At 51.6% G+C, this 12579-nt stretch overlaps 1 protein-coding gene across 3 annotated transcripts; it reads right to left on the bottom strand.

The window, feature by feature from the left end:
* Positions 1-625: 625 nt before the first annotated feature.
* kiss1ra (KISS1 receptor a) lies at positions 626-12335 on the bottom strand. 3 transcript variants are annotated; one of them, XM_029131790.3, is made up of 5 exons: positions 11434-12335; positions 10574-10698; positions 7673-7808; positions 7364-7602; positions 626-7285 (listed from the first exon to the last, which is right to left on the bottom strand). In XM_029131790.3, the coding sequence occupies exons 1-5, from the start codon at positions 11684-11686 to the stop codon at positions 6905-6907; spliced, it is 1134 nt and encodes a 377-aa protein (XP_028987623.1). In that variant the 5' UTR covers positions 11687-12335; the 3' UTR covers positions 626-6904. The 3 variants fall into 3 exon arrangements, with proteins under 3 accessions (XP_028987623.1, XP_028987622.1, XP_028987624.1); XM_029131789.3 differs by having other exon boundaries at positions 626-7602; XM_029131791.3 differs by lacking the exons at positions 10574-10698; positions 11434-12335 and adding an exon at positions 9680-10234 and having other exon boundaries at positions 626-7602.
* Between the last annotated feature and the right edge of the window lie 244 nt (positions 12336-12579).

Raw genomic sequence — 12579 nt, 5'->3', positions numbered from 1 at the left:
TAGTCAATTACTTTGATTTGTGCCTTGTCTGAAAAGTATTTTAATTTGACTGCGTCCAGCTGTGGGACTTTTTACTCATCCTGCTGTAACGAGGCACAATATAACAGCTTCTAGAGCTAAAGGTATCTCATCATGGACTTATCAAACGTGCCTGTTTCTTTCTGGTGGAAGCTAATCTCAGACAGGAGTCATTTCAGGCCATCGGTTCCTTCAGATGCTTGAAAACAGAAGTGAACCTTTACTGAAAACCACACACGGACAAACGCGCAAAACCCGTTCCATGAGCGTAGACGCGTGGGCCGCGTTCAGCGCGGCGGCGGTCTGGGTAGATTCAGGTATTTAGTTTAGGTAAGAACCTGGTCGAGGCGTTTAGAAGGGTCCGCATGCGCCAGTTAAAGCTCATGTTTGGCTCCAGAGGAAAAAAAACATGGTCCAAACGCTGCAACGACACACGTGTCAGAAAACGCCTGGATGCAGCACAGAAATCAATCCTACAGCAGCTCCAGCACGACGAGTGCGACCTTTACACTGACTTCAAATTGAAACTTTGAGCACATAATAACACCAGATTCAGCTCATGGGAGCAAATGTGCAGAATAGAAATGACTTCACCCAACAGAGAATCCTTATTTGCTCACTGCTCGCGTTTCAAGCGTTGTTTTTTTTTCTTTATTAATTTTCCACATATGATACAAAGATTTGACATTTTTGCAACCTTGCAAGTATATTATTTTTTACACTGGTATTGTTATTTTGTAAATATAATTATTAAATAATTAATAATTATTAAATCATTTTCTAACATTTGATCATGTTACTGTATATGACTTGTTTTGCTATGAAACATTATTTAACATTATTATTCTTATTAATTAAAAATAATAAATTAAAATCTGTTGAATGTGTTGTATCAGTGATGTTGTATGTTGCAATAAACATTTAATGATTAATTTAAATATTGCAAATGTTATATTTTAATTGCAGCTTCTTGTAATGTTTAACATATGCTTTCAATCTATCGTTTGCTTCTTAGTAAATTAGTACATTTTGTATTTTCTCTCCAAAATATAGATTTAATTTTGCAATAAATCTAGGTTTACATAAACTGCAGACCTGGATTTGAAAGCAGAACTTGTAGCGTTCTCAGACTCAGCCCTGCCCCTCCCTTAATCCTCTTCCCTTTCAGAGAGAAAACGCTCAGATTTGTCTGTCGGTCCCTGAGAGTCGACGCCGGGCTCCGATGAGAACATGCAGACAACAGCGCGTCACGTCAGACCACCGTGATGGATGACACAGCAGGAGGTAAGACATGAACACATGCAACATTCCTGCAGCTTAACATTATCACACACAGCCAGCGGAGGTGTAATTACAGCGACGGCACGTTGCGTTCGCCCGCTGCGGTGGAGGGAGGGAAGGTTCAGGTGATATAATCCCACACAGTCGAGACGCCTGGAGGAATAAGTGTGTCGTTTATTTCATCACCTCGTTTCTCACACCTTCCCTGCGTCTGCCTGGCGTTTAGGAGACGGAGACGCGCTGCGGTGGAGCAGGAGGTGTGTCAGGACTCTCACCGCGTGCTGATCCGTTCCATCAGAGCCAACGATCGCACGCGTGAGGCGTGAAGATGAGCCGAGGACTCTCCTTTCAGCGAACTCCAGTTTGGACTCAGACCCCAACAAACACCTGGGGAGGAGCCTGACGACGGCGGCTCACAGACACTGAGACGGCCGTGGAATCTGCCAGGAAGCACGGGATAAAGAGTCTAAACCAGGTGTGGGAGCCTGTGGAGGCACCCAGGGCTGTAATTAGCGCTCAGAGGGCTGAACTGGGGGTTTAATACTCAGAAATGCATTTACAATAGTTACAAAATGTGTGAGCGCCGTCAACTCAACCTTCTGAACCAACATGACTAAGGCCGTGCCCCTGTTCTAACCTTCCTTCCTCTGGACACGAGCTCCAGACGCAGACGTGCAGCGTTGAGGCTGCAGTGATGTGTTCACGTGTACGAGCCAACGCTCATGTCTCATGTTTACCACGGTTTCTACGTGACTCGAATGCAACACGGCCTGAGAAGCAGCGTGGTGGGTTCCATCGGCCAGAGGAGGTCACAGCTTCTCACACACTCGTCCACAAGCACAGAACGTCAGATGTAAAGACATCACAGTTGGGCCTTAACTAAGTCAGTTGGTATTTGAACGCCTCATTAAGGTCATAGGTCAAGGTAGTGATTGAATCGGTTGGTTCAGGTAGGAAACTTGCTTTATGACTGTTTGTCATTATCTGCCAAAGGCTGAACCTTCTGAATGTTTACTGCACAATAAAAGTATTTAGGTCACCATCATGTTCAATCTGCAAATATTATCTGAATATTTGTCATAATCATAGAAGTAAATTATGTTTCGTGTTTTCCGAGTAACGTGAATAATCATCACACAGACTAATTTCCAGGTCACAGACGCACGTCGTTTGTACGGTTTCCACATTCAGACGCACCTTTACTCTCCATTAAATGCAGCTGTGCACCGCTGGACGCTGCCGCCATGACTGTGTGTACCACTCATTTTCCTCACGTGCGTCCTCTGCTGTGTTTATGTGCTTGTTGCGCCATTTATTTTTAGACCAGAGGCAGGATATTAGGTTTCATTAAGTCCCCCAGACCCCTTTATTTTTCCCCTTTCCTTCCTCCTCCTGCCTTTTCTCTGTCTGTGTCGCGTGCGCACACACACACACACACACACACACACACACACACACACTGGTCGGTGGCGGCGGTGCTGGTGTGGTTTCCTGCTGGCGCTGTGACGTGAAGCAGCTCTGCTCCTGGTAGAAAGGCCCCTTTGTGTCCGGCCGCCTCTGCCTTTCCCCTCGTTCCACTCTGTGAGAATTATTTTCCCTCTCCAGCCTCAGCTGACAATGCGTGCGTTAGGCCTCGGCCGTCATTCGTCTCCAACGCGGGCGAAAACAGGGGAGGCTGCTCTGCGACTGCAGCTGCACTCTTCCTCTTCTTTAATTGTGATCACGAGGTTCCCTCAGACGTTCAAGGCTTCTGCTCAGGCTTATTATCGTCAGCTTTATTTGCTGTGTTTTACAAGGCAGGGCCACCCAGAGTTATACGACTTTCATTTGAGATTTTGTTATTTTATATTTATTGCGAGGCCATCGGGGCGAAGACCACAAGGCAGTTTCCATCTCTACAGGAGTGGGAAAACATCCTGCATGCGATGCCCAAACTGAGATCAGCAGCCGCTCCGCACAATAACTTACACCCGTCTTCGGCTGAGTCCAGTCGCTGCTTCTTTGCTACCAGTCGTCTCATGAGGCCCCTCGCGGCGTCTGATGTGGTTTCTGGGGCCGGAGCAGAAGCAGTGGTGTCAACAGCCATCCTTGTGTTTTTGTGTTTCTATTTTTCTGTCTTCGCAGCCACACTGGACGCACGTGCGCTCCCACACAGCGCGCACGGCGGCCAAACGGGCCGACGGGCTCCGGACGCGCTGCCGCCCGTCTGAGCGTTTCCCGCGTGACTCTGGCTCCGCGGCGCCCTCTTCAGGACGCCACGGACACGTGCACCACCGGGACGCGGCCTCTCCCTCGGGGCCAGATTGGAGCCGACACCTCTCGCGTGTGAGCGATTGCAATCGACGGTGGCACCGCGTCGTCCTGCATCCTCTCTGGCCTCACGCTGCAGAAGAATGGAAAACAGCAGGAGGACGCGCTCGCCTCAATCTCCTGCGCCTCCTGCTGCGTCGCTGCCTGAGCGCTGCTCACATTTCCAAGCCAATTTCCCCAGAATGGAGCTGAATGTTTACTATGATCCGCCGCTGGTACATTTTAATGTGTTTGCTAAATTTGCTTACATATTTTTCTTTAAGTTGAGGGTAGAACCGTCATGTATGATTTGAAAATTAAACAGATAAAACACACCTTGTTCACAAGAGACATAGTGAAAATCCTGATTTCTAAACAACAGAGGTCCTTCTCTGCGTAGTCGTGATCTAAGAAGTCAGACATGATCAAAATTAAAAAAAGATTGAAGAAGGAGTGAATGGGTCCCTCTCAGTGACTGATGACTGGCCTTTGTTGACTGGTCCAGAAAAACAAGCTCCAACCCCATTTGGACGTAAATGTCAGGACTCTTCTCCTGCTCCATCACTGCTCCAGCGGCTGTCGGGCCGATGCTAAACAGCAGCTTGCGCGTCTCTCGTGGCCGCTTTTCATTTTGTTGTTGCATTCTCCAAACTGACTGTTAATTTCCTGCGGGAGTGGGTTGAAGTCATTAATCACGTAGCAGAGTTTGTGTTTAGCGCAGTCCGATCTACTGCACAGCAGCATCCAGTGGCAGAACGGATCCAGATGCACGTTTACTGTGGGATCTGTCATTCTGCATTGATTCATTTCACCTGCAGCCCCTCACAGGGGAAATGAAGCCAGCGATTAGACCCCTCCCATTCACAGGGGATAAATGAGGTGGAGGCTGTGGGAATGTGTGGGCAATGTTTAGCTGCTGGATTGATGTGATCCAAGTCAGAGCTGGACGCTCACCGAGCTCTGGATGTTCACAGCAGCAGCAGCTATGAACAGATGAGCAGCATCATCCCTGTAGAATCCAGCGTTATCATAGAGCCGTGCAGACAGAATACAGACTCGGACAGAATGCGGAGCCGAGGAGGTTCTTCATGGACGGAGAAGTGTTCACACATTAATAATCAGCGTTATGATGGACGACAGCCTGCGTGGAGTCTGAGGCTCTGATAAAAGATGCACTGTCCTCTTTGTTTGCTGGAGGTGACGACGAAGGACTCTCGGCTGATGCTTTTCCCACTGTCGCATTGTTGTGTGACGTGGGACCAACTGCAGCGCTCGGAGCTCCACATTAGCAGCGCTGAAGCAGCATCGCGCTGGTGGCGTAATGCTCTGTGATGTTTAAAGGGGCCAAATGAGGAGACGCATCGTTTGAAGTGCCGCCTTCGTGGAACCTCTGGGTCCCGTGTAGCTGCTGGCTCCCACCTCTGCTCAACTCCCGGGCCGCGTCTCGCTGCCGTTTCCTGCAGCATCGCCCTGAATGAACTCCAAGTCAAGTTTGGACTCTTTAGTGTTTGAAAGGTCAGCATCACCGGGGGCAACGGTGCATCGCGTGGGCAGGAGCGGTGACTCACATGGCATCAAGTCTCCATTAATGATGCCTGAAAATCAGCAGCAGGCACCGCTCAGTGCGAAGCCTTTGACTGGTCCGAGGGCAGATGTGGGGCATGATTATGAGACTCGGGCTGAAGGGTCCAATAACCTTATGCACCAATTCCCTTCTTTGATCAGCAAGTTCAACTCAAACCACCAGACGAGCGCTCAAACAAGAGCTGGACCGGACTTGGAAATGCAGTATCTGCAAAGCATTTTAATGAACGCGGTCGGACACGTTTGGAGGAGTTAGTGAAGAGGCCTGAGAACGACACGCTCCGATGCAGCTCCATTGATCCCTTCCTCTCAAACACGAGCTAAGTGCTGGTGGGGACTTCCTGCAGGAGTCGTGGTCTGACTGCCTGTTAAAGGACAAGCGTTGCCTCCAGCATAACAAAAAGTCCAGCGTCTCTTTCAGCGCCAGCAAAATGTCAGTGACTCACATACAGTTGAGACAACAGTTGCCTGCTTTAATTCCTCCAGGATGTTTGCCACAGCGTGAAAATGAAACGCGGGGCACGTGGGTGGCTCGTCTCTTTAATGGCTCACAGGAAAGAAGAACATTATTTGTAGGCACTGACAATAGCTACATCTCTACACGCAGGCTGCTGCTCGCTGGGCCACAAACAGATCCTATGAAGCTGAAGGAGCCGTTAAAGGCTCAACACACAGACGGAACCCACGTCGGACGAGTCACGGACGAAGCGCAGGAGACGAAGCGGCGACAGATGAACACTCAAGTCCACTGACTGTGTCCGATGCTCCACAGCCACAGTTAAAGGTGTAACGCGCGATTTCAGCTAATGACGAGCATCTTGCAGCTTTTTGTTGCCTGATCGCGGCTAATTACAGGAGCCAAAGCACTCTGGGCTCCGTCTGGAGACGCTCTGATGTTCCTCAAATGGAGCCCTGATGGCAGCGAGGCATGCATCTACAATTCAAATAAGAAGTGCATTAGCCGTAATTGGACTAATTTGTGAATGTCACTGTGTGGGACGGACAGAGGACTGTGAGCAGGCGGCAGCTGTGCAGTCATTAACAAGCAGCGGCAGACGTTCGGCAGCGCTGGTTCTGGGAAGGTGCGAATGGCGAACGCTGGCTCTGCTTCGCCGGCTGTGAGCCCGTCTCCGGCCAGAACCCCCCCCCCTCCACATCTGGCAGCAGCTGCTTTCACTGGACTGTCGCTACCCTGAGTGCCGACGTGCGTTTATAAAAGCGGAATCGGGCCTGGAATCAAGGCAGCTGCCTGGGTGTTAGTCGCGTTGGGTCGGAACATGAGCATGAATGAAGAGAGGTTCCTCCCTGGAAATCCCCCCGCAAACACTGAAGACAGCATTGGAAATGCACGTAGCTGAGAGACAGACAAGATGAGGAGCAGCTCTGACATCACTCCCCAAGAAACACGATGAGTGCGTTCCCAAAGTGGCAAAATGAAAAGCGTTCGCGTCTCTGTGTCGTCAGAAGCTCATCGTGACACCGTTTACCGTCCGCTGTCGCTGTTCAGGCATAATGAATCACCGCAGTGGTGTTTGGCAGCGCAACCGAAGTCCTGCTGAGCCACCAGCGCCAGACCTGGCAGCGGATCAGGCGTCAGCATCTGCAGGCCTGTTTCCACAGCAGCCTGTTGGGACCTCGGCTTCATGAGACACAGTCTGACCTCTGGAAACGGTTGGTTTTTAGCATGTTCGGCTACAAACAATAACCCCCTTCGCATTTTGAATGATCCGATTCAATTGACTCCGTTGTTGTTGTTGCCTTCCTCCGCAGCCACAAACTTGATCTCGGCGTTGGCCGTCCTCGACGCCATGCTGCTGTCTCTGACCTTGTGCTTGAAGAGGAACGGGAAGGTCTTCCTGAAGGACTTCTGGAAGTTGGCCCCCATGAACCCGTAGATGATGGGGTTGACGGAGGAGTTGGCGTAGGACATGCAGTTGGCCCACGTCTTGATCTTATAGGTGGCGTAGTTGGGCCGATAGTTGGGGCAGAAGGACTGGAAGAGGACGAAGATCTGGATGGGGCCCCAGCAGATGGCGAAGAGCAGCACGATCACCACCACCATCTTGGAGACTTTGCTCCGGATGCTTAAGGTTCTCTCGGACAGGAGGTTGACCTGGGGAGCAGAGGAGAGGGTCGGGCTCGGGCGGCAAAGGAGCAGCGAGTACAAAAGCACACAAAGCCACTTCCGCACCTGGTAGTTGTTGTCCACAGGCTCCACGGAGGGCTGTCCCACCCGCTTCACCATCAGCGTGTAGCAGAAGGAGATGGTGAGCACCGGCAGCAGGTAGGCAGCGATGAACTGGTAGAGGATGAAGGCCCTCTCGTGCGTCTTGGACGGGAACCTCTCCATGCAGTACTGCCTGGGCCCGTACCAGTAGCCCTCCTCTATGCGCTGGTACATCAAAATGGGGGTGGACAGGATGAAGGAGCCTGCGGGACAGCGTTAGACTCTGTTAGCGGCGCGTGCGGATGCAGGGGGGGCGGGGGCGGAGCAACGCACCGATCCAGATGCAGACGCTGACCAGCATGGCGACCCGGGGCGTGCGGTGCCGCAGCGACTTCAGCGGGTACACGGTGACGTAGCAGCGGTCGCCGCTCATGGCGGTCAGGGTGATGCAGGTGGCCTGGACGGTGACCTGGAGGACGGGGAGACGTTAGGAGCTGGCGCTGGTCGCTAGCCGCCGCGCGCGGTGCAGCCGGAGCGAGGGAGGAGCAGGAAGACAGGAAGACAGGAAGACAGGAAGACAGGAAGCGGAGACGAGGCCGCTTCCAGCGTGCGATAAGCGCTTGCATTAGCATGTGAACAAATCCTTCAGTTTAATGTTTTAATAGGGTTCAATGGCGCTTGATTCAATTAAACGGCTGCGCATTGAACGAATGCTAATGCGGGTTTCAGCCGGGACGCTCAGGTGTTTGGAGACAGTGACGCACGCGGAATTTTCTAAATGACATTTAGAACATTCTCCTCATGAAGCGACTGTTTCCATCGACGCCTTGCTCTCGCGCCGTCAGCGTGTGTGCGTTCATTCTCCGTGGGACAGGACGGCCCAAGCTTCTTTCCATCCTCGTCCTTTCAAAGGGCTGAACTGCGTCGCGTGTAGGTAAACCAAGCAAGGAACCCGTGCAGCTTTGGAAAACACGCGGCGAGACGAGACCCGAGGGGTCACGAGTTCTTTGTGCGCCCGTCTCCAAACAGGATCTAATTTAGTCCCTCTTTTGTCTACGTATCTGCCTCTTTCCCTTATTCCACCACCTCTTATCTGTGAGTGTGAAGCCGGCAACCATTACCCTCCAGAGGCTTGAAGCATCACATCAGGGTTTCAAAGGACGTGATGAGAGCGAGAGAGAGAGAGAGAGAGAGAGAGAGAGAGAGAGAGAGAGAGAGAGAGAGAGAGAGAGAGAGAGAGAGAGAGAGAGAGAGAGAGAGAGAGGGAGAGAGAGAGAGAGAGAGAGAGAGAGAGAGAGAGAGAGAGAGAGGGTCACTGCGAGTTCAATGTTGAGGCCACTGATGGAGTGAGCATCACAATCCTGCAGGTTTTATCTGTAATGTCTGGGCTCCATTCAAAGGAATTAGATCAGACACAGTAAAGAGAATATATTTAAACGATAAGGTGAGCAGAGCACCCAGCAGCAAATCAGCGCTAAACCTGACCGCGATTTTCTGTAAGTCGACCTCAGTTTTAGCTGCTTAATTTTAACAGCTTGTTGCAGCTATTAAATATCAATAGTAACTAAGAAAAAATCCAGAGAGAACTATAATAAAGAGCTCAGAGTAACTGATGCTAATCAGCCGCGTCCTCCTTCCTTTGTCATTTGATTAATGATGAAATCCAACGTTGCTCCGCGCTAACGGCCGAGGCACAGCTCCCGTTGTCAATAAAAGGGAAACTCCAATCAGCTCGCTCTCGTGTTCATGTGGCAGCAAACGGTCACAGGTCTCTTATCTTCCAATAGAAAACAATCAGACTCCCTTTCACCACTTCGTTCCTCTCATGTAAATGTGAATAAGCTATTTATCATTTAGCCTCATGTTGTCCATCATTCAGAAGAGGCCTCCTCTGCTCTGGATCCATAATGAATGAGCTACGCTTTCAGCCCCACCTTCAGTCAAACAGGAACTTCTCTTCTATTTCCAGTGCAGTTTAGTGGAGTTTGCATTTGCCTCATCTTTGGTTCCATCTCTTGAACCCGAGCGCTTGCTAAACTGGAGCGACCCTCAGCGGAGCCTCAGCAGCTCAGCGTCTGCTTGTTTCTGCCAGCAGTGAGTCTCCGCTGAGCGGCTGAGCTATAATTATTGCTTCCCTTCAGATCCGAGCTTCACACCTACTTCCTGTCCGTCGCCGTGGACTTCAGGACGTTTTAATTGCTTCTTCTCTTGAATAAGCGGTTGTGGTGCTCCTGTTGCAACCTTTACGCGACTTCGCCCTGATGATGCATTTATAGTAGACACGTAATACTGTGTAATTACAACATCAGCCTGTGCCTGTGGCAAAGAAACGCGAGCTACCTGTGTGATTATCAGCCTGTTCAGCCTCCGGTCTGAGGTTCTAAGTGTTCTAATCGGCCCGTTTTCCCGGCAGAGACAGTGGAACGGCTCAGATGAACCCCGCGTGCACGCAGCTCCCAGCAGCAGACGCGTGAAGAGCCCCATATTCTGCATCCAGCAGCTCTGTCGTTACAGCTTCAACCTGAATCTCAGAGCAACTCAGGGAAAACGGAGAAAAATCCATTGTCGCCTGAAACGCGAGCAAACAGGGCTTTAATTAAAACTGCACTAATCAATAGTTTCATATTAACTCATTAATATTGTGAATGAAGCACAGTGCAGTGATGGAAATGGATTTTCTCTGAATGACACGTCGCACAAAATCAGAAGCCTTTTCAGCCTTTTAGCATCTGCAGCTCATTGCTGAGCTTTCATGGCTTCCAGCTTCACTGGAGACGCCTCCAAACACGCAGTGAACACAAGTCTCCCACAGCGAGCGGCCAGAACCTGGTTCTGACCGCAGCCTCCGGGTCCCGACTGGCCGAACACATCTGGTCCAGGTCATCAGCGGCCTTCACACCTGCAGAGACCAGCTGTTACCGTTTGATGCATCAGCCTGACGCAACTTCTCAAGGTTTGTGCAAGAGGCGTTTCAAGCTGTGTGTAAATAAAAGCAGTGGCTGGTGTGAACGCACACCGGCGCTGTCATCAGTGCACGTGCTTCTCATGCAAGGACACTTCATTGTAGCAAACACTCTAAATGCCATCGCTGTGAGTAAACTTATTAAATTATGATAATTACTGAACTTTTGTTGGACTCGAGAGCAAACCTGAAATGTTACATGAACGTCTCTGAAGAGACGTTCATGTAAAGACAGTTAAGACTGAAAAGGAAAACGTGAGTCACGGTTTTACCTGCTGCAGAAAGGCGACGAATTTGCACATGAAATTGCCAAAGATCCATCCGGGGAGCGGGTAGAGGGTGGCGGTGAAGGGGACGCAGCACACCAGGAAGATGATGTCGGTGGCGGCCAGGTTCGCTGCACGGGCACAAAGCAGCCGGCGTCAGGATGCGGCCGGAGCAGCTCACGCGCACGCGCGCACGCACGCGCGCACGTCCGAGCCGATACCCGGACACCGGGAAAGAATGCGCGTCATCGTGGACCAATACGTGCAGTAATGAGTAAATCGCCCTGAGAGTTTGTAAGAGAAGCTGCAGCGGCTGCTGCTCCATTTCCGTCAGAATTCTAATGTTAAGCTGCAGGTTGTGGACGTGAAGGTCCCAGTGAACACACACGGACGCTTAAAGTAACGCTAAATATTTCATTTTCGTGCATATGCACAGAAAGCATGACTCGGGGTTTGTGCTGAACGAGCAGCACAATGACATTTTCCTCTGGCGATCTCTATCAGACATTCAATTGAATCTATCATGCGAATATGCAAATCAGATAACATTCAGACAAAATAGCTGAAAAGCTTTTATTTTAGGTTCGTCAGCTGCTGATTTACTTGCATTGTATCGTCTTCTTATTATTTAACGGCCACAACAAACATTAATTCTCATTGTCTTTATTTAATTCATTATTCTTAAAATGTGCCAAACTTCAGATCGCTTGGACTTTTCTATATGTTTCTCTATTAAACACGCATCTGACGTTTTTTATGTTGTCTCCTGCCTTTAAAATCTGTCTACAGTCAGAAAAGACACAGATCAAACCGTTCGCTCACTTGAACCCGTCCAGTCATCGGAAACGCAAACACGCTCCTCTTACCTATGTAGAAGTTGGTCGCCGTCCTCATCTGCCTGTGTTTGGAAATGACATAAATCACCAGGGAATTGCCCACGAGCCCAACAAGCATGATGAGGGAGAAGAAGAGCGGGACCAGCCAGGCGTCTGTGAGGAAGGGGTGCTCGCCGCCCTCCTCCTCCTCATCCTCCCCTTCTCCTCCCAGGGAGAAGTTCGCCTCCGAGCCGTTCCTCCAGCTCTGCCCCGTGGAGTTCCACGGCTCCTCGGAGGAGAACATGCTGAGAGGCGCGGGGAGCGACGCCAATTAGGGGGGGGGGGGGGGTGCGATGCGTCCGGTGTGCCCTCGGGCAAAGCGGAGGAGCGACAGACTGCTGGGAGACGTTAAAAGAAGCGGAGACAGTTTAGTGGCGAGCGATGGTGAGAGAAAGGCGCACGCTGGGAGGAGATAACGGGGGACGGGGGTGACGGAGGGGGGAGGAACGGAGGGGAGACCCTGGAAGCGGCGGCGGAGCGTTGGCTTCACGGAGCACAGGAACACGAGGGCGGCTGATGCGGAGAGCAGCGGGCGGAGGAGACTCCTTTAAAGCGGCCGGCGGAGCCTGCAGGCGGCGTGCGTGTGCGCGTGCGCGGCTCGCGGGCGCTCGGTCACCAGATGTCCGGAAGGTGAGCGACCCATCGCAGAGGCGGCTTCCTCTCAGTCCGCTCCGAGCAGCGGCTGCGCGCGCCGACGTCCGCACTCACGTGTGTCTTTGGCTTTTCGGGAACGGGAGCAACTTGTGTGGGAGTTGATCTTGGCGGCGCAACCTTGGCGGAAGCGCCCGTTCGGAGCAGGAACCCCGAGCGCCGTCCGCTGCAGCGGCCGATGGGAGGAAACAGCCGCGGCTCCGCTCCGCTCGAGCGCACGGCGCGGCGGAGGAGACGCTGCCGGCTTTATAGCGCGAGCGAGCGAGCGAGCGAGGACACGCGGGCGCAGCGGGGGGAGGAGGGGTACGGGCGCATGCACGCGCGCACACACGCACGCGCGTATGAACAGCTGATGTCAGGGTCTCCTAGCAACATTATCCCTCAGTCCATCTTTTCAAAACAGAGATCCCTCCCTCCTGTGGATGCGTTCAGCGTAACCCCTGCAGATAATGAACATGCCTCCACACAGGAAGCGGCCGCTTTCTG

Source organism: Betta splendens, chromosome 17 (assembly GCF_900634795.4).
Source record: "Betta splendens chromosome 17, fBetSpl5.4, whole genome shotgun sequence".
Classification (NCBI taxonomy): Eukaryota; Metazoa; Chordata; class Actinopteri; order Anabantiformes; family Osphronemidae; genus Betta; species Betta splendens.
The sequence above is the reverse complement of the archived record's forward strand: the minus strand, read 5'-3'. Positions and strand labels throughout refer to the sequence as shown.